The sequence below is a fragment of the Tamandua tetradactyla genome, chromosome 1 (assembly GCF_023851605.1).
Source record: "Tamandua tetradactyla isolate mTamTet1 chromosome 1, mTamTet1.pri, whole genome shotgun sequence".
In the NCBI taxonomy this organism is placed as follows: Eukaryota; Metazoa; Chordata; class Mammalia; order Pilosa; family Myrmecophagidae; genus Tamandua; species Tamandua tetradactyla.
Window position 1 is genome coordinate 183,238,651 of NC_135327.1, and position 25,370 is coordinate 183,264,020.

The window sequence follows — 25,370 nt, forward strand, 5'->3', positions numbered from 1 at the left end:
GAAATTGAAAGACTCGCACTTCGTGATATTAAAATTTATTACAAAGTCACAGAAGTCAAAACAGCATGATACTGATGGTGTTAAGAATTACTGATTGCACATGTAGAATGGTATGATTTCAAAATGTTGGGTTAATTTCTTTTTTTCCGTTAATTAAAAAAAAAAAGAGAGAGAAGGGGTAATTGGAGCTGAAGGGATACAGACTGTGCAACAGGACTGGATACAAAAACTCAAAAATGGACAGCACAATACTACCTAATTGTAATGCAATTATGTTAAAACATTGAATGAAGCTGCATGTGAGGTATAGGTTTTTTTTTTTCTCTCTCTATTATCGTTTTAATTCTTATTCTGTTGTCTTTTTATTTCTTTTTCTAAATCGATGCAAATGTACTAAGAAATGATGAATATGCAACTATGTGATGATATCAAGAATTACTGATTGTACATGTAGAATGGAATGATTTCTAAATGTTTTGTTAATTTTTTAATTAATAAAAAAAAAAAACAAAAAAAAAACAGCATGATACTAGCACAAAGACAGACATATAGACCAGGAATAGAATTGAGAGCTCAGAAATTGACCATCACATTCATGGCCAATGGATTTTTGATAAGGTGTCAAAGACTACTCAATTGAGAAAGAATAGTCTCTTCAAAAAGCAGGATCTTCATTTGCAAAAAAAAAAAAAAAAAAAAGAAGACCCCCTACTTCCCCTACTTCACACCATACACAAAAATCAACTCAAAATGGATCAAAAACCCTAATATAAGAGCTAGAACTATCGAACTCCTGGAAGAAAACATGGGGAAGCATTATCAGGACCCTGTATGAGGCAATGGTTTCTTATACTTGACACCAAAAGCACAATCAATGAAAGAAAAAATAGATGAATGGGACATCATCAAAATTTAAAACTTTGTGCTTCAAAGGACTTTATCATGAAAGTAACAACCTACACAATGGGAGAAAATATTTGGAAACTACATATCTGATCAAGATTAATATTCAGAACATGTAAAGAAATCCTCCAACTTAACAACAAAAAGTTAACACCTAAATTTAAAAATGGACAAAAGGCTTGAATAGGCATCTCTCCTTGGCCAGAAAGCACATGAAAAAATGCTCAGCATGACTAGCCATCAGGGAAACACAAATCCAAACCACAATGAGCTGCCATTTCACTCCTATTAGAATGGCTTTTACTTAAAAAAAAAAAAAAAAAAAAAAAAGGAAAATAAGTGTTGGAGAAAATGTGGAGAAATTGGAACACTCATTCTTTGCTGGTGGCAATGTAAAATGGTTCAGCTGCTCTGGAAGACAGTCTGACAGTTCCTCAGAAATCTAAGTAGAGAACTGCCATATGACTTAGCAAATCCCACTCTAGGTATATACCCAAAAGATTTGAAAGCACGGACTCGAGCAGATACTTGCACACCAATGTTCATAGTGGCATTATTCATACTTGCCAAAATATATAAGCAACCCAAGTGTCCAGCAAACAATGAATAGATATATGAATTATAGTATATACGTATCATGGAATATTATTCAGCTGGTATAAGGAATTAAGTAATGATACATACTACAACATGAATGAACCTTGACGACGTCGTGTTGAGTGAAATAAGCCAGACACAAAAGGACAGATGTTGTATGATCTCACTGATTTGAACTAATTATAATAAGTAAACTCATAGAGTGAGAATCTAGAATATAGGTCACTAAGGAATGGGGTGGGAATAAGGAACGGGAAGTTAAGGTTTAAAATGCACAGGGTTCCTGTTAGGATTGATCCAAACGTTTGGATAACGGATTGTGGTGATGGTGGCACAACAATTTTTTAACACAATTAACAGTCCTGAAATACATATCTGAATGTAATTAAAGGGGGAGATGTTAGCCTACATGTATGGTGACAGAATACATTTTTAAAAAATCCATGAAACTACACTACACAGTAAGCCCTAAGTTAAACCAGACTTTAATTAATAGTACAGTTGTAAAAACACGCTATTATCAGTTATAAAGAATGATCCACACCAATGCAGGGTGTTGGTGGAGGTGTGGTGTTTTATGCATGATTGTTCTGTAAACCCACAGCCTCTCTAATAAAAAAAATTACAAACTAAAAAAAAAAGCTCCACAATGAAAGCCACAGTCTTTGTGTGATCTAAACTTGTACATGATATCCCATCACTTTTGCTGAATTCTAGTTATCAGAAGTGAATCACAAGGTCTAGACCACACTCAAGGGGAGGAGATTACACGGAAGTGTAAATGCCAGAAAGAGGACATCTTACAGGCTGTATGCTGTCAGGGAGGGCTCTGAAGAGACTTTGGGGTGAAGGAGGGATTCAAACTGAAAGGCTGGTTAGGACATGGGTAGATAGAAGCCCTCCAGGTGGGTTTGTCAGAGGCCTATGTGGAAAGGACAAGGAGTATTTGGAGGACAGCAAGTGGACATTATTAGTTAACATGGAGGTTATGGAAGGTAAGAATAAAAATGCAAATTGGGAGAGGATTGTAGTGGACTTTAGAAGGTGGAATAAGAAGCTTTAACTTTCTTCTTCAGTCAGTGGAGGTATCCAGTGGATTTTCAGCAAAGTATTGCTCAGGTAACATAGTTTTAGAAGACTAGTCTGATGACTGGGTATAGGTTGGAGTGGAAAGTGAAAAGACAGGAGGAAAGGAGGCCAGGAGGCTCTTTCAAAAACTGTTTTGTTTGTACCCCTACGTGTCAGGCATGTAGAAAGTACTGAGACTACGAAGAAGCTTAAGATATGGTCTTTGTTCTCAAGAAGCGAGGCAACTGTTGTATTCCAGGTCATGGGTGGTAAAGCCTGAATTAGAGTGGTGCCTGGGGAGATAAAGGTGAAGGGACAGAGGCAAGAAAAGAAGCAATTTTAACTTGAGGCAAAAATAGGAAGGACTGATGCTTAGTTGCCTGTGAGGACCAAGAGAAGATGAGAGAATGAATGATTCCAAACCAAATGTCCAGGAGAAGGGTAAACTCTCCAGAGGATGGCTCCCACATTGGAGCTGCTCTCTGCATTCTAGTGTTTAGTGCTTCCATATTTTGTTTGTAACTTTTATAACAACTCTTTTTGAACATTCTTACCATATGATCATTCCATTTTTGGTTTATAATCAATAACTCACAATATCATCACATAGTTGTATATTCATCACCATGATCATTTCTTAGGACATTTGCATCAATTCAGGAAAAGATACAAAAAGAAAAAAATTCATACATACCATACCCCTTACCCCTCCCTCTCATTGACTGATAGTATTTCCATCTACCCAATATATTTTAGCCTTTGTTTCCCCTATTTTTCTATACCCTTACCCCTCCCTGTCATTGATTGCTATCATTTCAATCTACTAAATTTAACATTTGTTCCCCCTATTATTTATCTATTTTTAATCCATATGTTTTACTCATCTGTCCATAACATAGATAAAAGGTGCATTAGATACAAGGTACAACAGCTCTTGAAGGGAAGTAGTATTATTCCCATTTTGTAGTAAAGGAAACAGAGAAGTTAAGGAATAGCTCAAGATCACACAGCTAGAAATGACAAGGAGAGGAAATCTAACAACTGGCAGTGGCTTCAAGCGGCTTCAAGTGCTCTCCCTGGGGCACGTGTATTTTAACAAGTTCAGGGTAATACTTACCCTTAAGGAAGGAAATTCTAAAGATGAAATTCTGGGGATAGCTCAGAAGGGGAGAAGAAAGCCTTTGAAATGAATTTCTTAGCCTTTCCTGGACTTTAGCCCAGTAAGTTGTCTCTTCAGCCCACTCTTAGGTCCTTCCCATCTTCTGGAGTTAGCTCTGTTGCCTTCTGTCTACACCTTGACACAGAATGCCTCAGGCACAGCCAGTAGAGAATCCTTTTTTTTTTTTTTTAATTGGGCACTTTAATTATACCATAAGTCCAGATGAGCAGGGATTTCCTTCCTTGGGGAATTTTCTTCCCAGGCTAAGGATGGTGCTTTAGCCTCAATGCTTACTGCTAGTTACCAAATACTTGCCCAGCTGTATGCTCAGCCTCACCTCTAATAAGCATAAGCAGTCAGAGAGGGAAGAGAAGCAAGATGGGGAAATTTTCTCCCCAAGGCTGGCTGCTAGACAGTAACCCCCAAGAAGAATTCATTTTTTAAGGAAACTTAGTAACATTAATATTTGATTTCATAATAAGTGTAGTACACAAGCATTAAGAAAAAATTAAGGAAAAATAAAAATCACTTGTTATCCTACCAAGAAGATGAAATGTAGCAGCCAAATGAACATCTTTTATTAAGATCTGAATGATAATCACATTGTGTATTCATCTGGGCATGTGTTTGTGTGCATGCCACATATGCCTGCCTGTCTGCATATCTAGGGGAATAACTGCAGGGTTTTTGGTTTGTATGAAATTATGCAAGCCCCTCAAAGAGAGCTTTTGTTTGTATGCAACTCATGTAAGAGTAAATATTCCATAGCTGCTTGTGGATAATGCAAGGAACAAAACATGAAATTATTGCTATTGGCCAACATACAGATCATGCTCCACTGTCTTATAATATTTTCTTTGCATTGCTTTTTGAAACATTCTTCATATTACATGCCCCATCTCATATCACATTAAACCTAAATAAAAATGTCATTATCCATTCCGTTGAACAGATAGCGAGCAGAGTGTGGTAGGAAATTACAATTGCACCAGTTGGCAAAAAAAATATTGTAGACACAAGTGCATAGAGGAACCAGTGGTGGCAGCTGGTCCAGGCTGCACTCGCAGTGTCCAGGCATGCGACTGGATTTAGGATGGGTTGACCCTGCTTTCCACCAGGCATGCTTCTGCATTGTTGTATGTAAATCAGATTTTATGTTGCATCCCATTTTTGCTACATTAAAGAAGCATCAAGCTTGATTTCTAAAGAGACTTCCTTTTACAACTGTAGTTCTTTTTCTTTTTTTAACCATGTTATTACTCCTCTTAAATAAATCTGAAAGATATATTAGTATATGGGATTTTATTAAAGTAGAGTTCACTTACACCACCAACTTATTAAAATAATGGTAGGAATTCAGCCAGTGAAGGCAGTCATAGATGATACTGAGTCATTCAAACATTAAAGTAGTCTGAGATTTCTGGGAGTAATGACCCAGAGGCTATTTCAAGTGACCCATATTCACCTACTTTCTTCCTGATAGATTATTAAATTGATGTTTTGTGAGAATTTAGAAAAAAATGTGGTAATCATGAAGAATTAAGGCAGGATTACTGAGATCAAATCAGGATAGTCATCCTCATTTCATTTTTGATTGGACTTCAGAGTAGGTAGATGAGGTCATATACATTTTCTTTTCAGAAAACCCTAAATCATTTGACAAAGTGTTTCCCAGCTGATTTATCCATAAGATGGTGCCTCGCTGAGTATTTCCTTGGGTGCGTTCGTAGCTGACTGAAGAGCCAGAAACAATGATGAACAATGCTGTGGCTGGAAATCCCCTTTCCCAAGATTCTGATCTCCTGATATTCCCTCCAGGAGACTTGGCAGCAAGGAGAGGGTTTCAGATGCTCTGCTGTCTCTCCATTTGGGTATGTTCTGCTGTGAATGTTGTGCTCCTTAACCTATTGCTTGACTGCCATAGGAGCTTTCCAGGCCACTGTCCCTACCCCAGCAACCACATGCCAATTTCCATGGAGCCCTTGTAGCTTCTGAGCCCAGATCATGGCCGGCTCACTGGCTCTCAATCCACAGGGATGCCCCTTTTGCTTCTCTGGACCAATGACAGAGCAGTCGGGTCTGTGGAAATATAATTCTTGCCCCACAGAGCACATGGGAGTGACTTGGAAGGATCTAGGGAAGGGAAAGTCAGACAAAGCCGTATGTCCCTGGCACAGCTACCCAGGCTGAACATTCTACTAGGCTTCTTCAGTCACCTGAATGTTTAGGGGCAGTTAAGAAACTGTTCTGCTCAGAATACATAGTGAGAAAAATTTTTACAGAAATAAATGTAAGGTAAATATAAAGCCTTTCTGGTAAATATAAAGGGTCCAAAAATCAACTGCCATGGTTCTGATTCATGGAAAGGATCTCATGGTTTTTGTTGACTTGAACCTCATATTTGCTTGTGTTATGTGCCTGCTAAGAGAGTCAACATAAACTTGGCTTTGCAATTGACATGCAGCATGCAGACTACAGGAAGTTATAGTACCATTTACTGGATTGTATCTGATATACTGTGCTCCGTTTATGGAGCTACCTCTAAGGCGTGACACTGATAAACTGGAGAGTAATAAGAATGAAGCGGTGTGTGTAAATCCTGTGGTAAGAGGAATAGTTGAAAGGATTGAGAATTATTGTATAGAAGATGAGGGGCAGACATTTGCTGTCTGAGTGTTTGGAACATGGTCCTGTGAAAGAGGACAGAAATGAAACCAGAGAGAGGCTGTTAGACGGAGTCAGATTTTGTCTCAATATAACAACATAACTTCAGACAAGCAGATTAACATTTCATTACTTTCCTCCATGCCTCAAGAATTTAAGGGCAAGTATTATGTACTACAAGAATTTTAGGGCAAGTATAAGGTAGTCATTAAAATTCACTCATTCATTCTTTAGTCATTCATTCATTCAACAAATAATTACTATGTGCCAGGCACTGTTTTAGACACTGGGGATACAAAATGAAAAATAAGACAAAAATTCCCTTCCCTGTGTGTCAGCCCCACCCCCACCCCCAATCAAGATGGTAGAGTGAGAGGCTTCAGGGCTCCATCCCCTTTCAGAAGTGAGAACTGCAACAAACATCTTTCTCAAAGCTCCAGAAAACAATTAAAGGACTATAGTACCAGGGAGAGTGATGAACAAAGAAAAAGGCTACTTAAAGATGGTAGGATCTCCTAGCAACCTGACTGGCCTGCACCACACCCCTCACTGGCTGGATCCAAAGCCAGCCTGGGCATCCAGAGCAGATTCCTGGTCCCAATACCAGAGGAAGCAGAGTAGCCCTTGTGCAATGCTGGGAGCTTGTATGTCTGGCCCAATCTGGTGATGGCCTGAGAGATTCACCATCCCAGATCCTGCCCTGAGTATTGAAGGCGGCTCACAGAGCTCTCCAATGGGACACTGTGGGAGAGCAGTCAAGTCATGCTGCTTGGAGCTAGGGATCGCTGGCTGTAGGACAACAGTGCAGTACCTGGGAGCATAAGGAAACTGTTTCCTAAAGAAGGGACATTTGTATCTGTGTAAACATGGGGATTCCTGGGGCTGCATGTACCTGGCCAAGACAGGATGTATGCACAGAAAGGATGAGGGAAGACCCTACTCTTAGGCCTAGAGCGCTCTAAACTTTTTGTTGGCTAAGCCCTGAAGGAGAGCACTTGCATAGGTCAATCTGCAAAGACTAGAAAAGGTGTTTTCTTTTTCTCCTTCTAATTTTTTTTTACCTCCTGGCATTCAAGGAAAGTTCTATCATAACACTGGCTAGATACAAGCATAAGTGACAGATGCCTCAGAGTCTAAATTCCATTGATAACACATTAAAACATAAAAATGTCCAGGTTTCAACAAAAGATTACAAAACATACAAGGAAACCGGAAGTAATGGTTCAAGACAAGAAATTTAAAGCATTACAAGCCATCAATGAGTAGGACCAGATCTGGTACATAAAAGACAAAGATCTTTAAAACATGGTCTAAAATATGCTCAAAGAGCTAAAAAAAAAAAAAAAACATGAAAAAATAAATAAAGGAAATCAGGAAAACCATAGATGAACATGAAGAAAATGCCAATGAAGAGATGAAATTATGAAAAGGAACCATATAGAACTGCAGACCACAGTAACAGAATTTAAAAATTCCCTAGAAGGCTTCAACCACAGATTGGAACTGGCAGAAGAAAAAGCAGTGAACGTGAAGATAAAACTATTGAAATCATCCAGTATGAGGAGCAGAAAGAAGAAAGAATGAAGAAAAGTGTACAGCGACAGAGGAATCTGTGGGATACCAACAAGCATGCTAATCTATGCGTTGTGGAAGTCCCAAGGAAAAGAAAGAGAGAAATGGTCAGAAGGACTATTCAAAAAAATAATGACTGAAAACTTCCCCAATTTAACAAAAGCCATGACTATGAGTCTCCAAAATGGTCAAAGAACTCTGATATAAACCCCGATACACCCAAACTGTGCTGCGTCTGTTGAATACCAAATATAAAGAGAGAATTCTGAAAGCCACAAGAGAGAAGCAACAGGTCACATACACGAGATCCTCAATAATATTATGCACTGATTTCTCATTGGAAAACATAGAGCCTAGAAAGCAGTGGGGAGACGTATTTAAAGTGCTGAAAGCAAAAAAACAATCACGAATTCTATATATGGCAAAATTGTCTTTCAAAAGTTAGCAACAGATTAAGACATTCCCAGATGAACAGAAGCTGAGGGAATTCACCCGCATTAGACTTGCCCTACACGAGATGCTGAAGTGAGGTCTACAGGCTGAGAGGAAAGAGCAAGACAATAGGCTGAAGCCACGTGAAGAAGTAAAGCTCTAGGGTGAGAGCGATGTCATGGGTGATATAAATGCCAGGACTATTGCATTTTCAGTTTGTAACTCCGTGTTTTACTTCCTACAGTATCTAAAAAGCATATGTATAAAAGGTAATGATAATTGTAAATCTTGACAAACAAACATAAAATGTAATGATAAATCAGTGGTTTAGGACTCGTAATGTATAGGTGTGTAATTTGTGACAAGAACCATATAAAGGTGGGGGGATGAAAGGGTATAGAAACATAGTTTGTGTATACTATTGAAGTTAAGTTGGTAGTAAAATAAATGAAATTGTTAGAGATTTAGAATGTTAAATTTAAGCCCCATGGTAACCACCAAGAAAATATCAGGGAATACACAAGCTTGCAAAACTCGTATTTAAAAAATTAAATTGGGCAGGTTCTTGGGCAGGAGGCAGGGAGAATGGAGAGTGCGTGCCTAGTGGGGGTAGCCCTTCTGTTTGGAACAATGAGAAAGTTTAGTAATGAAAGGTGGTGAGGTTACCGCAATATTGTGAATGTGATTAATTTCATTGAATGGTGTGCTTGGGAGTTGTTGAAATGGGGAAGTTTACGTTGTATATACATTACCAAGATTTTTAATAAAAGAAAACCCAACTAAAGAGACAATGACAATTAAACGCAATACATGAACCTGGATGGGATATAACAAGGGAGGAGAAAAGGCTCAAGAGGAACTTATTGGGCCATATGAAAAAATTGGAATATAGATGTAGTTTTATATCAATGTTAAATTTCCTTAACTTGACTACTACCCTTAAGGTGGTTACATAAGTGAATATCCTTGTTCTTAAGAAACGTACGTGGCAGTAATAAGTATCCAAGGAGAATAACACATACAATCTACAATAAAGTGTTCAGAAAATGGATTGATGAATTTGATAGACAGATAAGTGGATGGATGGATAGATAGAATAATATGGCAAATGTGGCAAAATGTTAGAATCAATGAATTTGGGTTTCTGGTGGGAGGATAAAGGGAATGTTGCGTTCTCTGTATGCATTTTGTATTATTTTTGTAACTATCCCATACATTTGAAAATAGTTCAAAATAAAAAGTTTTAAAAATTTTTTCTCCCCTAAGGAACTCATGTTCTAGTATCGAACTAGTTAAACTCTAAACAGAGATAACCTTTCAAAATATGTTTTCCATAAAAAATGCTCAGAGCTATATATTACACATGTTGCTTTAGCTCATTCTAGAATGAGCACCGATTTAAAATATTTCCCCTCAAAATATCCAGCTTGCTTTTTTCGAATATATAGGAAAGAATAAAAGATCATGTAGATGTCTGTCAGGCTTCACAAAGAGTTCCACCAGTCCCACAAAGCCTGTTGGTATCAAAGTGGTGGGCAGTGAAAGGTGGAATCTAAATTTGTTGAAGTTGGGTGAAAATTACATAAAGTCTCATATTACTATTCTCTCCACTCTTGCACACTTGGGAATTTCCATAATAAAAAGTTGCTTAATATTAAAAAAAAAGAGAGAGAGAGAGGTTGGTGTTAAACAATTATCTTGTATTTGCAAAGGATGTTGCCTGAAGTCAAGGATTCCCCTATAACGCAGATTTAAGCAGTTTAAGCAGGAATGAATGATGATCCATCAGAAATGCTCTAAAAATGATTTCTATATGGAATGGGAAGTTGAAATATATGAACTTAGGTTCATTTGGATGCAAACATTCTGTATTCTAGTGGAAGAGCTAAAATAAAATTGGAACCAAACAAACATGGATTTCAGTTCATTCCAACCACGGTACATATGGATTGCAGTCTATTTACTCTCTAATGCTAACCAAATGTCATGAAACTGCGTGCCGATTCTCATTTTTGTCTAAGCACTTAATGATCATTTTCATAATTATTTCACAGTATTTACTCTAAATCCTGTCTTCTTTTTGCCTCAAAAAAAAAAAAGATTGATCTAAAAATAGAGTTTAACGGCTATTGTATTTTACAATGTTGTGAATTTTAGAGCTTCTCTTGAATTTTAGATGGGGAAAAAGTACCTTGAAACAATGTCCATATTCTCGAGAAGCACGACACACCGCTCTTAATCTGCAGCTAATTTCGATGCCCTCCCTGCATGGTGTCCTAATTACACCTTTGTTATTCTTTATCAGATGATTCCTTTAATCAGCCAAAGCTGCGACCTTCTCCTGACTCATTTACAACACTATGCAGAATCGGGGCGTGCTTTCGACATCCAGAGGTAAGGGTGCTACGTGGCAGAGGAGAAATCGCATTTTTAAATTGCTGTTTCTTGTAACTGTATGTAATTGCTGGACAATTACCTTGAGACCAGCAAACCATGGAAATGCCAAGAGCTCATAAAAGCATAGGCAGGCTGACTAATAAGAAGAAATGAAGCCCACTTAAAATGTGGAGTGAACGTGAGTAAAGCACAGGAGATATATCTAGCATGTTGAGGGAATCCTTGAGTGGGCAGCGGTTTGTCCATCCGTGTATGGACTCACCCCTCGCCCATTCCGGAGTCATTCAGACTCCGGAATGGGCAGGACAAGACTGGGTAAAAAGGACAGGGAATTTAGAAAAAGCCCACACACTCTTTTTGTTTGTTTGTTTCATATTTTTATGTTTTTTAGAAATGTCACTCAAAAATCAATATTTAAATTGCACAATTAGAAACAAAACGTGAAATGGATCCACTCCCAAACCTACAGTTGAAATGCAGAAATTCGCAGGGTAACCATTTGCTTCAGAATCTCCTGAAGTAATTTTATATATATATATATATTATTTATTCACATACCATGTAATCATACGAAGTGTACAATCAACGGCTCACAATATCATCATATAACCGTGCACTTATCATCACAATCGATTTTTTTTCTTTTTTGAAGCACTTCTTATTTCGAGAAGAATGGCAGAATATCTCAGTCCAAAATGAATGATTCATCAAATCTAAAAGACTGATTTTTAAAATGCAGTAATCTGGGTTTCCCCCTAGAAACCTTTAGTCGTCCCATGCCAAATTATAGTGGCTGCAGATCAGCAGTAGGGTTGGTGCAGTGGGCCAACAGAAGCAGATTTATCTTATTATCGTTGCTAATACAATAACATAATCATCACCATCATTGATATCGTATCATATTGTGTCTTCTCTCACACATTCTCTCTGATCATGAGATTCACCAGTTGGCTAAACATAAGGTAGACTCATCAGCTATAAAAGCAAAGCAAATAACTCAAAACCCTTAATTCTTCAATTATTATGATTAGATTAAATTACCTTTGGTAGTCTCGTTTTTGTTTTTACAATGGAAGAGAAATGTGTAATCAATTTTAGAAATGTCTTCAATAAAAGCAATCAAAATAAAAGAAGTTATCTGGAAATTTCATTTATTCCTAATGATAAGTTAGTGGCTATAAAACTTCTGTAGAAAAGAAACTAAGTGTGTATCTAAATAAAGCCATGAAAATGGACATTTTAATTTAAGGATGATAATACGCAATGTTTAGCCTTTTAAAAAAAGAACACAATCCTTTTACTCCTACAAGATAACAAAAACAACAAATGTAGTTTAAAATTGCTATTTGGGGGCAGGGTTCCTAGCACCTAACAGGTTAAATTTTCTGGATGATTAACTACAGCTGGACTCTTTTTCTTCTGTTTATTTCTAAAGCACAATGTATGTTTTCTGTAATAATATACATATACTCATGAAGCTTGTCCCAAAGTTTCTCTTGTACCTTTTTGAGTGTGTAGAAACCTTGGGTTTTGCTTGTTGCTCTTATGAAAACCATAAAATCATTATGGGAAGACAAAGCTAATAAAACTAGGTAATTGGGTTGTTAATTCACCAATCACAATTTGTTATGTATTCATTAGTCAGTAGGTTCTTGCTGAGATACACTTCGCAGAGCTAAGGGGTAAAACGCACAGGCTTTGGGGCAACTACTTCCCTTTCTTCAAAGGAAGGAATATTTAAAGTGTACACCTTGGCATTTGACTGTGTTCTGGTTAATTCAGGCTACCCGAAGCTTAAAAGTTGATTGTCACTCTCCTCCCCTTCTCTGGTCTTTGTCTAGATAAGCTGTTATGTTTTCTCTCTCCTCCCACATTCTGCTGTCCCTGAGCAAACGGCCTGAACCCACCAACTCCTCTCCCACCACCACCCTTCAGATCCACAGGAAGCTGCCCTCTGAGTGCTTCTGCAGAGCCAGGATTACGGGCGGGGGCATGGAGTCCCCCTTTTACAGGAGGGGTGCCCATCATGGGTCCATGCAGAGTCCCCTCAGAGCTCTGACATTTCCATCTCCCGTAGGTGCTACAGCTGCTACACCACAGATGTGGTTGCCAGTGTCGCCTTCGGCACCCAGGTGAACTCTTGGAAGTCTCCCGAGGACCCCTTTGTGAAGTACTGCAGGGATTTCTCTAAAGCCTCCATCTCCGGACCTCTCCTGGTTCTCATCTGTAAGCATAGCTCCTGCCGAGGGCGGGCAGACAGGACGAGGGCAAAGCTCCTGCCACCAGGGAAGGGCACTCGGGTCACTCTGAGAGTTGCGGTGGCCTTGTCTTCCTAGGGCCTCTCAGATTCCTCTTACACCAGCACAGGTGGCCCTGCCTCTGTCACCACCACACAACACCAACAGCAGCTGACAGGGCTAAGTGCTCTGCGGGCGTGGCCTCAGTTAGTCTTCCTGTCACCCCTGAAGAATTCTTATCCCCATTTTACAGATGAGAACGCTGCGGTTGGACAGGCAGAGCCAAGACTACATCCCCAAACCTCTCGTTTTTCTAGTGCATATTTCTCCCCTCCTAAAAATTCATTCTCAGAAAACTTCTCCCCTCTGAAGCCTACTGCATAGTAAGCTGGAAATCCCATGTAAGGGGTGACTAATGGCATAACTAATGCTGTGGAGACTAGCCGGTTTCTATTTTTTTTACCTTCTGGCCAATTTTAGTCTTTCCTTGCTTTTTGACAGAAGTATTGAGGTGAGGGTGGGCCACGGTGGCACAGCAGGCATGCCAGAGGACCCAGGTTCATTTCCCAGTGCCTGCCCATGTAAAAAAAAAAAAAAGTATTGAGGTGTTATGATTATTATTGATAAATTGCCATAATTTCTAACCACTCTGTTGGGCTGATAAATTCAATTCATTCCTTAGTCAGTTTAATTCCCATTTCTGAGTCACTTTTAGCAGGCGCCCCTGTCATCTCCATCAGCACCCACTGAAGTGGTAGGAGGACCCACCATGGGGTCAGGTAGCTCCTCCCTGTGGCCCCACCACTCCCCGGCCTGCTGCTCCAGCTGAGTACGCCTCTCTTCCCACCAGCCATGGGAAGAGAAGCGTATGTCCTAAAGGATGGGTGGTTCCACTGTTCCACCGCTGCTATCATGGCTATAGCTTCCTCCTTGCTGTGTCACCTTTGGTTTAGGCTCCAGCTCTTAAAAACAGGCAGAGCTTTCTGAGACCTCTGTGGGTCCAGAGGATTCTCTCCAGTCCAGCTGCCCCGCAGTGCCTGGTGGGCTGTAGGTCCACCATGGACGCTGGGAAGCTGTAGTGAGCTGAGGTCCCCTGCTGCAGGGCCTCACCCACCCAGCCTGGTGCCCAGAGGAGATGAGTGTCCTAACCCAGGTAGCCCTGTGCCAAGGGCATGGCAGCGAGGGTCCAGGTTGAATGTGGCACAGCAAGGGAGGAGCCCATGAGGCAAGGGGGAAGGGGGAAATGGCAGTTTTGTCAAGAGCTGCAGTGACAGCTCTTAAGGACAGACAGTTCAAGTGGCAGCTCTGGGGATGGTTATCCAGAGTGAAAAAAAATGTAAAAGCAAGTGACATGAAAGTTAAGAAAGCAGTTCAGTTTCTACCACTTGGTAATACTTGAAACATGGCCTGTAATCTATTCTTCTTGGTGAGAGAGATGTCTGGGACCCAGATGGGCCTCTGGAGGTTCAGACAGAAGTGAGGATGCAGTTGTACAGACATTTGTTAAGTGCTTACTATGTGCAAGGAATGGTGGGGAATGTAAAGACGGAGAAAGATATACCTGCTGTTTAAGGAGCAGCAAGGTAGTAGGGAAGACAAGCCTAAAAAATGATGCTAATTCAAGGCCGGGGTGGGGTTTGCTTCTTGGTAACAGGCATCTGATGAACTGGTTTATTATTCACCCCTTTCAATGCCACTTTTGCTTTCCTTTTTTCAGTGTCGTTTCCATCCATAATGGTTCCACTGGCCCGGATTTTGCCCAATAAGAACCAAGATGAAGTAAATGACTTTTTTAACAAACTCATTAAGAATGTGATCGCCTTGCGGGACCAGCAATCTGAAGAAGAGGTAAAGTATTTTAATAGGACATAGTGTTGAAGTGGAATAGAAATGAATTTGGCATCACTTTCGTTTTTCTTTCTCTTTCCTCCCAACCCCAGATATCACACCATGTTATTCTTTAACGATCTATCACTTAGAGCTTCCCAGGGGCAGTGGAAGGAAAGGAGAAAGGTTGAAGAAGGGCAAACAAGAAAGAAAAAGGAAAACAGTGTTGGGAAAGCACAGTGGGGAGGTGAAGCCTAGAGCAATTTATCCACACTTCAAAATGAGGGAGTAGAATTAAAGCTGCCCCCCAACCTGACATGCCTGTACATTTCAGGTATCACCCCAAGCATAGCTTACAATAGCCCCCCAAAATTTTCTAGGTAAATATGGCTACATGTATGTAACACTCATGAGCATATTCTTTATATGGCAAAATGGCAAAATGTACATTTACAGCTCAAACAGCATAAATATCAGACAGGAGTTCAGGCAACTATCAATCAATCCTACATTCCTTCTCAGGATGGAGGATGCTTCTACAAAATTCATCGTTGAGGGCCTTCTCATTTCTTTAGCATGCTTTATCTGAGACCTAGGGTTTTCTTTCTTCCTTAAAGACTTGCACTATGCTTGGCACATAGTAGGCATCAATATATATTGATTGTACTTGGCTAGGAATAGAAATAGTAATTTTCAGCATTAAGGAAAATAATTTCAATATTGGATATGATCATGGATGTGTAAATGCTGTTTCTTAAGGGCCTGATCACACTAAGGAAAATTATTTAAAAGGGAAAACAGGGCTGAAATGTCTGTGCCTTAAACTGACTTGTTGAAGTGATAGCTTTCAAGGCATTTCCTTAAAGACTGGCTGACTCAGGGGGGTTAATAACAAAAGACCATGCTCTCTGATCGTTAAGGCCTTGGCCTGGAATGAAATCAGGGATCATTTAGCGGCTTGACCCGCTGGGAGGCCTTGGGTCGCAACTTTATCCTGCTTAACTTCAGATTCTGGTACATGGAGGCAGGTGACCACGTGTCGCTCACACACACGGCCTCTTGAATGTAACTTGAATGCCCTTCAGGGTGTGACGGGAAGATCAGCCAACTGGACTCCCTAGCCTGAGTCTGGAACCTAAACAGACAGAGCACTCTGATCCAAAGCATGCATCTCCACAGAATGAGTATAGAAGCCTGGGGAAGCAGCGGTGAAGAGAGCACCATTTTGGGGTGTTTTTTTTTTAATCATCACATGATTGTATATTCATCATCATGATCATTTCTTAGAACATTTGCATCAATTCAGAAAAAGAAATAAAAAGAAAACAGAAAAAAATTCATACATACCATACCCTTTACCCCTCCCTTTCATTGATCACTAGCATTTCAATGAGACCACAATTTTTGAACCTGAATATAGTTATGTGGGGGCTCCCCTGTGTGAGTTTTATAGCCAGCCTCCACCCCCCTAGCCCCAGCTGAAGCCCATTGGCTGTGACAGTAGGCTGCGAATTCTAAAACTGTTGCACTGAATAACTTAAGAAGAGGCGAGAGGTTATTAAAGATCCAATTACTGGGATTGCCTAGAGCTTTTCCTTTTATAAACTCGAGAGCTATTTGTTTCAAACAATGAGTTGATCTGAGAGAAACCCCCCAACCACAAATCCAGGACTGCCCGTGTCAATGCAGAGCTATACGTTTACTAAGAAAACTTCACTTAAAACCGTCTAAAGTCTGTATACATTCCATCAAGCAGATGTGTGTTTGCGCAGTGGAAAATGCAGCGCAGATGTTAAAAGGTAAATATTTTTCTAAGCTCTAGCCGATGGGTGGATTAGACACCTACATCTATCAGGGTGAGTATTTTTCTTGGATATAACTATAAACTAGCTCTGTTTCAGCCCTAAATGAGCAGTGTTCAAATAGCCTCCATCATGCAGTGCAAATAATAAAAACCGTCTCCACTAATGCTCCTCTCCAGCCCACAGGCCCTAGGGAGAAGCCCTTTCCTCTAGCCTCTGTAGCTGGAGGTTTAGACAGATTTCTACAAGGCTCTGACAGCCCTTTGCAGCCTCTCTAAGTTGGAATGAAAGGAAAGGTTATCGGCTGCGGTTTGGCCACTGGAGAAATGCAGTGGCACTGATATGCTGTGGCCTACCACCCATCATGCCCCCCTCCCCACCCCAGGAAAGCCACAATCGAGCCTCAGGGACCACAACTACATCACACCCTGGGGAGTTTCAAATGTGCCGATCAAGAGGCTGTGGATGTTCTTGGGTTCTAGGCTGGCTTCCAGGAGCCCAGGTAGGAGAGGACTCTCACTTCCTGTGTATGCCATCTTGCCCTTCTCTGCTCAGTGTTGCCCCACGGGAGCAGGTGCAGCACTGGGGTCCCAGCACCACCATGGTGTGGACCAAGCAGCAGGGTGGACGCTGAGGGAAAGCTAGCCCTGGAGGATGCCATTTGGAAATCAGAACAAAGAGGGCTAGGGTGGAATCAGGCAGCCAGCTATTGCTGATCTTTGGTTATTCTCTCAGCTATCACACCACAGCAAGTTGTCAGGAAGCTTAGGCGTGGCCTCCTTAGCTTCAATGTTTACAACTTGCACAGGCTTAGTCCTGAGGCATGTCAGGACCTCCACGGTCATAAAGCTGGCAAGTGTTTCTCTTATTTGAGGTTCTTACTCTAAATACCATGCAAATTCAATACATTCTTCATCAAAATGCATTTGTAGCATTACATTTTTATTTGTGGAATTATTTATTACATACCTCTATTAGTCAGGATTATCTGGAGAAACAGAATCAATGGGAGATATTTGTAAATATGAGGTTTATAAAAGTGTCTCATGCTACTGTGGGGATGCAAGAATCCAAAATCTGTAGGGCAGGCTGTGCGTGAAGCTGGCAACTCCAATGAAGGTTCTTGACAAACTCCACAGGAGAGGCTGGCTGGCTGAAGAAGTGAGAATTCTCTCTTTTCCCTTAAAAGTCTTCAACTGATTGGATCAAATCCAAATGATTGGATTCTCTTGTTTGTGGAAGGCACACCCTTAGTTGATCATGGATATAATCAGCCACAGATTCAATCAACTGACTGATGATCTAATAAACCAACCTTCTGGTTTATCAACCAGTCATGAAGTACCCTTGCAGTAATGGCTAGGCCAATGCTTGCCTGACCAGACAACTGGGCACCATCACCTGGCCAAGTTAACACCTGACCTAACCTTCACAGTCCACCCTTTGTCAATTGGGCAGCTATACACATCACCTTAAACCATACATAATCTCTAAATAGAACACAATATCAGACATATGCTTCACCTAACAATACTCAACTGCCCTTCATACAACCGGAAATGCACTAAATCTCTCCAGAATAGGGTGCAAGTCCTTAGATAACATTCACTCTTAAACTTGGTATCTTATAACTTAAATACTACAACATTAACAACACAACTTATGTCATATGATAAGAAGAAAAGAAGATATTGGATTTATATACAAATACAAACATGCTCATAACAAAACAGGGAGGAAATATTTATAAACCACAGTCCTCATTTCTGTAATTGGCCATGTGGTCATAGTTGAAATTTATCACTACCTTCTTCCACTACCCATTCCTTGTTCTCTTTACTGTCAGCAAGCACCTCAGCTGCTTGTGGTTCTTTGTCTGGTAGGGTGACCAAACCTTCATTCCCAAAATTTCTGTGCCATTGATAGTCCTGCCAGGGTTGGGTTGTTGCAATTTTCCATTGACTTTAATCACAGGGCATGGTAGTATGAAGAGATGCCCTAGAGAACTCTTGTATTCCAGGGAAAGTCTTCTTTACCTCCGTTGTGTAACTGCAGTCCTATTTTTCCTTGAGAGTCAGGATCAATCACCCCAGACAGTACAGTAATCCTCTTCCTCGCCTGTTGATTCAGAGGCATGAGAAGCCCAAATAGATGATATCATCCTTTACCCTGTATTCTGTATTGTTTGCATGAAATATCTTTTCCCAACATTTCACTTTCAACCTATTTTTTGTCCTTGGGTCCAAAATGAGCCTCCTGTAGACAGCATATAGAAGGGTCCTATTTATTAATCCATTCTGCCAGTCTATGTCTTATGGTTGGAGAGTTTAATCCATTAACATTTAGTGTTATTACTTAAAGGCAGTACTTTCTTCTACCATCTTGTCTTTTGGATTTTATATGTCATATTTAATTTTCTTCTCTTTTTGCCTTTACTAGTAGTCTCCATTTCTACACTCTTCTCCAAACCTCTCTCTCCTATTACTTTTCCTGTCTGCCTGTAGTGCTCCCTTTAGTATTTCTTGCAGAGTCAATTTGTTAATCTCTCAGTGACTGTCTGAAAATACTTTAATCTCCCCCTCATTTTTGAAGGACAATTTTGCTGGGTATAGAATCCTTAGTTGGCAGTTTTTCTCTTTTTGAATCTTAAATAATATCACACCACTGCCTTCTCACCTCCATGGTTTCTGCTGAGAAATCCACATATAGTCTTACTGAGCTTCCCTTTTTTGTGATGGGTTGCTTTTCTTTTTATGCTTTCAAAATTCTCTTTGTCTTTGGCAGTTGACAATCTGATTAGTAAGTGTCTTGGAGTATGTCTATTTGGATCTATTCTGTTTGGGGTACACTATACTTCTTGGATCTGTAATTTTATGTCTTTCACAAGAGATGGAAATTTTTCAGTGACTTACTTCCTCCATTAGTCTTTCTCCTTTTCCTTTCTCTTCTCCCTCTGGGACACCCACACCAAGTATATTTGTGAGCTTCATGTTATCATTCAATTCCCTGAGACCCTGCTCATATTTTTCTATTCTTTTCCCTATATTTTCTTTTTTGTGTCAGATTTCAGATGTCCAGTCCTCTAGTTCACTAATTCTTTCCTCTGACTCTTCAAACCTATTCTTGAAGGTTTCTTTTTTTTTTTTTTTATCTTTTCTATTGTGCCTTTCATTCCCATAAGTTCTGTGGTTTGTTTTTTCAAACTTTTGAGTTCTTCTTTTTAATTGTCCAATGTCTTCTTTATATCCTCCTTCAATTCATTGATTTGAGTTTTGATGAGATTTTCCACATCTGTTCAAACATCCTGAATTAGTTGTTTCAACCCTTATATCTCATTTGATGTGTTGGTTTGTTCCTTTGACACAGCCATATCTTCAATTTTCCTAGTATGACTCATTACTTTTTGCTGGTGTCTAGACTTTTGATTTCCTTAATTAGTTTAAATTCTAGAATTGGTTTTCACTTTTTTACCTAGGATTTTCTTACTGAATGGCTTTTGTATCTATCTGTTCTTTGACAATCAATTCAACACCTCTAGCATAGGTTCTGTTTAACCAACCAGAATTTTTGAGTTCTTGCTTTCTGTCTTGCTCTGCCTATATGGAGTCTTTTTTCTTTTCAGGAGTGTTTCCACGGATATTATAGATCCTGTCATATTTTCCCAGACCAGACAGGCCCATGTCTCAGGAGGAAAGAGTAGTCATCATCAGTTTTCCCTGAGGGTGAGGCCTAGCAGGTTGTCAGACTTTCCTATGAAGCCCCTAGATTCTATTTTTCCTATCCTGCCCAGCATGTGGTCCTTATCTGCCCAAAGCTTACCACCAGCTTAAAGTGTTACAGTGCCTTTAATTTCAGTAGACTTTTCCTGCCAGGGACATGGTTGAAACAGAGGTGAGGTAGTAGGCTGGCTCTGATTACTTCTGTTTCCCAGTCCCTGGGGTCTGAATTCCTCGAAAGAGGGATTCCACTTCAGCTGGCCCCAACCCCCTTTTCTTAAGGAAGATACACCCTTTAGGGAATTAACTTCTTTCACCTAACTAGTTACTTATCCCTCAGACAGGCTTAATTCCAGCCTTGCCTGGGGCAGTGGAGGAGCCTGAGAGTGCTTCCAGTTCTATCTAATGAGCTGATTAAGGAGTGAAAAAGGAAGGAAGGAAGGAAGGAAGGAAGGAAGGGAGGGACGGAGGGAGGGAGGGAGGGAAAAAGGAAGGAAGGAAGGAAGGAAGGAAGAAAGAAAGAAAGGCTTTTCAGAGCTGGATCCCACTCCTTGGGTTTGTTAATCAAGAGCTTGAGTTGGTACATGGCTGTATGTATCTCTAGGCTCTATGTGACCCTTTTCTTGGGGTCCAGCCTTTTTCTAGTATTTTGTACTGTCCAGCTCAAAAAGCCTCTGTTTTTGTTTTTTTTTTGATTTTTTTGTTTTTATGTCAGCCCCACTTCCTGTCTGCTGGGGCAAAAAATCCTAGTTCCTTTACTGCTTATTACAGGTTTATCTGTACTGGGGACCTGTTCTCATTAGTCAGAATGCGTTAATTAATTCCTTAATTTGGAGTTTGGTTAAGCTAAAGCCTTGCTTGTTTCCTTTCCCCTCAGAGAACTAGCCTTCCATGACCATGGGGGTGGGGGGTGCTAACCTCCATGGCTTGGGGGACTTACAGTTCTGTGTGGGATCTCAGCCATTCCACCTGGTCCAGACTGGTATACTGTGTGTCCGATCACTGATGTTTCCCCAGCAGTTGTTCTGTACAGTTCCTGGCTATTTACTAGCTACTCTGGAGGATGAACTAACCATACCTCACAATGCCACTATGGTAGTTAGATTCAGGTGTCAACTTGGCTAGGTGAAGGTGCCTAGTTCTATTGCTGTGGACATGAGCCAATGGGATGTGACCCTCATCTGTTATTGATTACATCTGCAGTCGCTAGGAGGCATGCCTGCTGCAACAAATGATGTTTGATTTAATTAGTTGGTGCTTCAATGAGAGAGCTCAGCATAGCACAGCCCAAGCAACTCAGCATACCGCATCTCAGCACTTGCAGCTCAGCCCAGGCCCTTGGAGATGAAGAACGAAATCACCCCAGGGAAAGTTGTTGGAACCCAAAGGCCTAGAGAAAAGGCCAGCAGAGATCACCCTGCTCTTAGCTGCCTTTCCTCTGAAGAACTAACGAAATAAATCCCCTTTTATTAAAAGCCAATCCATCTCTGGTGTGTTGCATTCTGGCAGCTAGCAAACTAGAACAGCCATCATCTTGGAACAGCTTTTATAAAGGGAATTTATTTTAAGTTACAAGTTTATAGTTCCAAGGCCATAAAAATGTCCAAACTAAGACATCCAGAGAAAGATAATTTGACTCAAGAAAGAGCCAATGACGTTTGGGGTTTCTCTATCAGCTGGGAAGGCACATGGCAATGTCTGCTAGCTTTCTTTCCTAGCTTCTCATTTCAAACAGCTTCTCCTTTCAAACAGCTTCCTTGGGGGCATTTTCTCTCTGCATCTCCAAAGGTCTCTGTCTGTGTCAACTCTGAAGCTTCTTCCAAATGGTTCCCTCTTAAAGGACTCCCATAAGCAACCCCACTTTGAATGAGTAGAGATACATCTCCATGGAAACCACCTAATCAAAAGGTCCCAACCAACAATATTGAATCAGGATTAAACAACATGGCTTTTCTGGGGTACACGATAGTTTCAACTGGCATAGGCATAGATTATTAATGCAATAGAAATTCTGAATCCAATGAATTGAAAAATTCCTGTAACTAGTTAAGTACTTTGACATTATAATATTTTTCTATTGGTTGCTCTAAGATCTTTTGCTGTTTTAGTCCCATAGGTTTTAGAAAAGAGTAACATATTGGTTGTCACTAATATGAAGGAGCACATATGCTAGGAATATACTTTGTCAACTCTAAAGCAATATATGCAAACGCAATTAGTGGTAATAAAAATATTTAAAATTTGCAAATACTACTAAGGAAGGTAGGGAAGAATGGTAAGAAAGCTCTAATAATTTAACATGGGATAGGGGATTACTGAAAAAATGAGGGAAATGATGTGACAATAAAAAGACACAGAATACAAGGTCTGAAGATTTTCAAGATAAATTTCACCAAAACCAGTTTATGCCCGCAGCTCTGTTAACTTTCTACTGTGTGAGAGAAAAAATAATTATGGCTATCCATATGAATCCTACATTGTGCATAAATGAGAAATGCAGAAACTCAGGGTGGGGAGTGCTTTGATTTCAAAATATATGATATTGTAATTGTTTCATTATAAAAACAACAGAGGCTTATTAGTAATCCAACCAACAGTACAAACATGTATAATGTAAAAAAATTTTTTTAACTGTTTTCCTACCCACTTGGTCCCACTTCCTCTTCTAGGAAGCCCTGTGAACTTTTGGGTATTGATACTGTTAAACATTTCCTATGCATATATTATACATTATATACATATATATATTATATATTATACATATATATGTATATTTATATATATATATATGTAAATATATATAAAATAATTTACTATTTTTATAGATACGAGATCCTACTTTACACACTGGTCTGTGACTTGCTTTCTAAGGTAACAAAGTGGCTCAAACAATTTTCCAGTTTAGCCCATCTAGCACTTCCTTATCCTTTTTAATGGCAGCTTCATAGTCCATGTTCAGCCACACCAGAATATATGTAACCAGTGCCATACTGAGGGAAATTCAGGGGGTTTCCAGATAACCCACCATCTCAGATAACCCAGCAGTCAAGACCCTTGTTCCTACTGAGCTCTTTAAAAGTTTCACTTACAAGCTAAAGCGTTCACCAAGGCCTACAAGACCCCATGCTATTTGCCCATCCCACCCACTATCCCTTCACTCCTTTCCATCCAACCAAACCAACCTCTTTGCTGTTCTTGAAACACTTCTGCCTCAGGGCCTTTGCACTTGCTGTTTCTGCTGCCTCGAACAGTGCCTGGCACGCTCAATAAAGATGTATCGAATGAGTTACCTTAAATGTCATTCCCTCCATAAAGATTTCCCAACCCCAGGTTATTTCCCTCTTTCAACCCATTTCTAGTTCTCTGTGCTCAGAATGCTTAAAATGATAGATAGTTAATGTCTTTGATTCTTTCTAGATTGGAAGCCCCATGAGGGAGGGACTATGGGTCTTTCTTAATGTATCCCTAGAGGATGTGCTTGCCACTCAGAAGGTGCTCAGGAAATGCTTGTGGAATAAACTAATTACACATTAAAAAAAGTTTCTCTCACACATATTCTTCTTTTGTGCTCCAAGAAATTTCATCTATGTGACCCAAAGTTGAAAATGTGCATTTTCTTCTTTTGTCCTTTAGAGACGGAGAGACTTCCTCCAAATGATCCTGGATGCCCGACATTCTGCTAACTGCACGGACGTGGAGAGCTTTGATATGGTCAAACAAGTCTTCTCTTCTACGGAATATAAAGTGCATCCTTCCCAGCAAAACCAGCCCAGAGCATTGTCAAAGGCTTTGACTGTGGATGAGATTGTGGGCCAGGCCTTCCTCTTTCTTATTGCTGGCTACAAGATCATTACCAACACGCTCTCTTTTGCCACTTACCTACTGGCCACCAACCCTGACTGCCAAGAGAAGCTTCTGAGAGAGGTGGATCATTTTAACAAGAAACATGTAAGTGCAAGTTGGAGCCAGTTATCCATTTGATATCCATGGGATCATTATTTTGTGTTACTAGAAGTGAAACTTGTTCTGAATAACTGTCTTCTGAAAATCACATTCTAAGTGTAAAAGGTGAAATAAGGTTATTGCCCACTTTCTGTATCTCCCTGGATTAGCAAATAAGATGGAATGTTCAGAACAACAGGAAAAAAGACAAATTGTTCATATACCTTCACTGTCCAGGGCTCTTCCTAAAACCAGGCCTGACTTAGGGAAACTGCAAAGTCCCAGGAAGGAGTCAAGGTCAAAAGACAGGGATGGGGAAAGGAGACTGTCATTTCCCAGGGCTTTAACTGTGGAGTTATCTCACTCAGGGAGGCAGGTGGGTGAGTCACATAATGGTGCCACATTGGCAGATAGGAGCAAGGCATATGGAAGGGCCTGGCTGGAGCAAGAATGAAGACTTGGTGAGATCTGACAGTTGGAGTAAGGTAAAATGGGGCTTGTCAGTGCCCGGTCCAGAGATTCTGGGCCCTCCCTCTAGGGGAGGTGCTGCTTCCATGAACTTGAACCAAATTTACAAAGGTGCTGAGCTAGACTATATTGTCAGCTCATTGTTTCTGGATCCTATTGTGTGTATTGCTTTGACTTATGAATTGTTAAAGAGAATCATTTCTAAAACTCTGTGCTTTAATGATTAGACCACCACAACATAATCCTTTCTATTATATTCTGATAACCTCAACTGGTGTCCTGTTCTGTTACTGGAAGCATTAGAAATTTTTTTCATATTGAGCCGAAAATTGCTATCTAGAAAATTCTACTTCTTTATCCTACTAGGGATGTGGAAGCAAGGTTGGTCTTTCTTCTCCATGTCAGAATTCAAATATTTGAACATTAGCTGTGTTACTAATTGCCTCAAATGTTGGCTCCTCATGAGGTTATAGTCAACCTCAAGTTCCGGGTTTTTATGACATCGCTGAGCCAGGTATCCCCCATCCATACAATTGCTTTTTTGAGCCTAAATGCAAGAGTTTATATTTATCCTTTTTACTGCTCA

At 40.1% G+C, this 25,370-nt stretch overlaps 1 protein-coding gene across 2 annotated transcripts in view; it reads left to right on the forward strand.

Moving 5' to 3' along the window:
* The window catches only part of TBXAS1 (thromboxane A synthase 1), a 189,946-nt gene that overhangs the window by 109,980 nt on the left and 54,596 nt on the right, over positions 1-25,370 (forward strand). For both annotated transcript variants that reach the window (XM_077147249.1, XM_077147279.1), the window contains exons 6-9: positions 10,701-10,789; positions 12,870-13,018; positions 14,747-14,877; positions 24,008-24,322. In XM_077147249.1, coding sequence (XP_077003364.1) covers positions 10,701-10,789; positions 12,870-13,018; positions 14,747-14,877; positions 24,008-24,322 — 684 coding nt within the window. The remainder of the gene's footprint in view (positions 1-10,700; positions 10,790-12,869; positions 13,019-14,746; positions 14,878-24,007; positions 24,323-25,370) is intronic.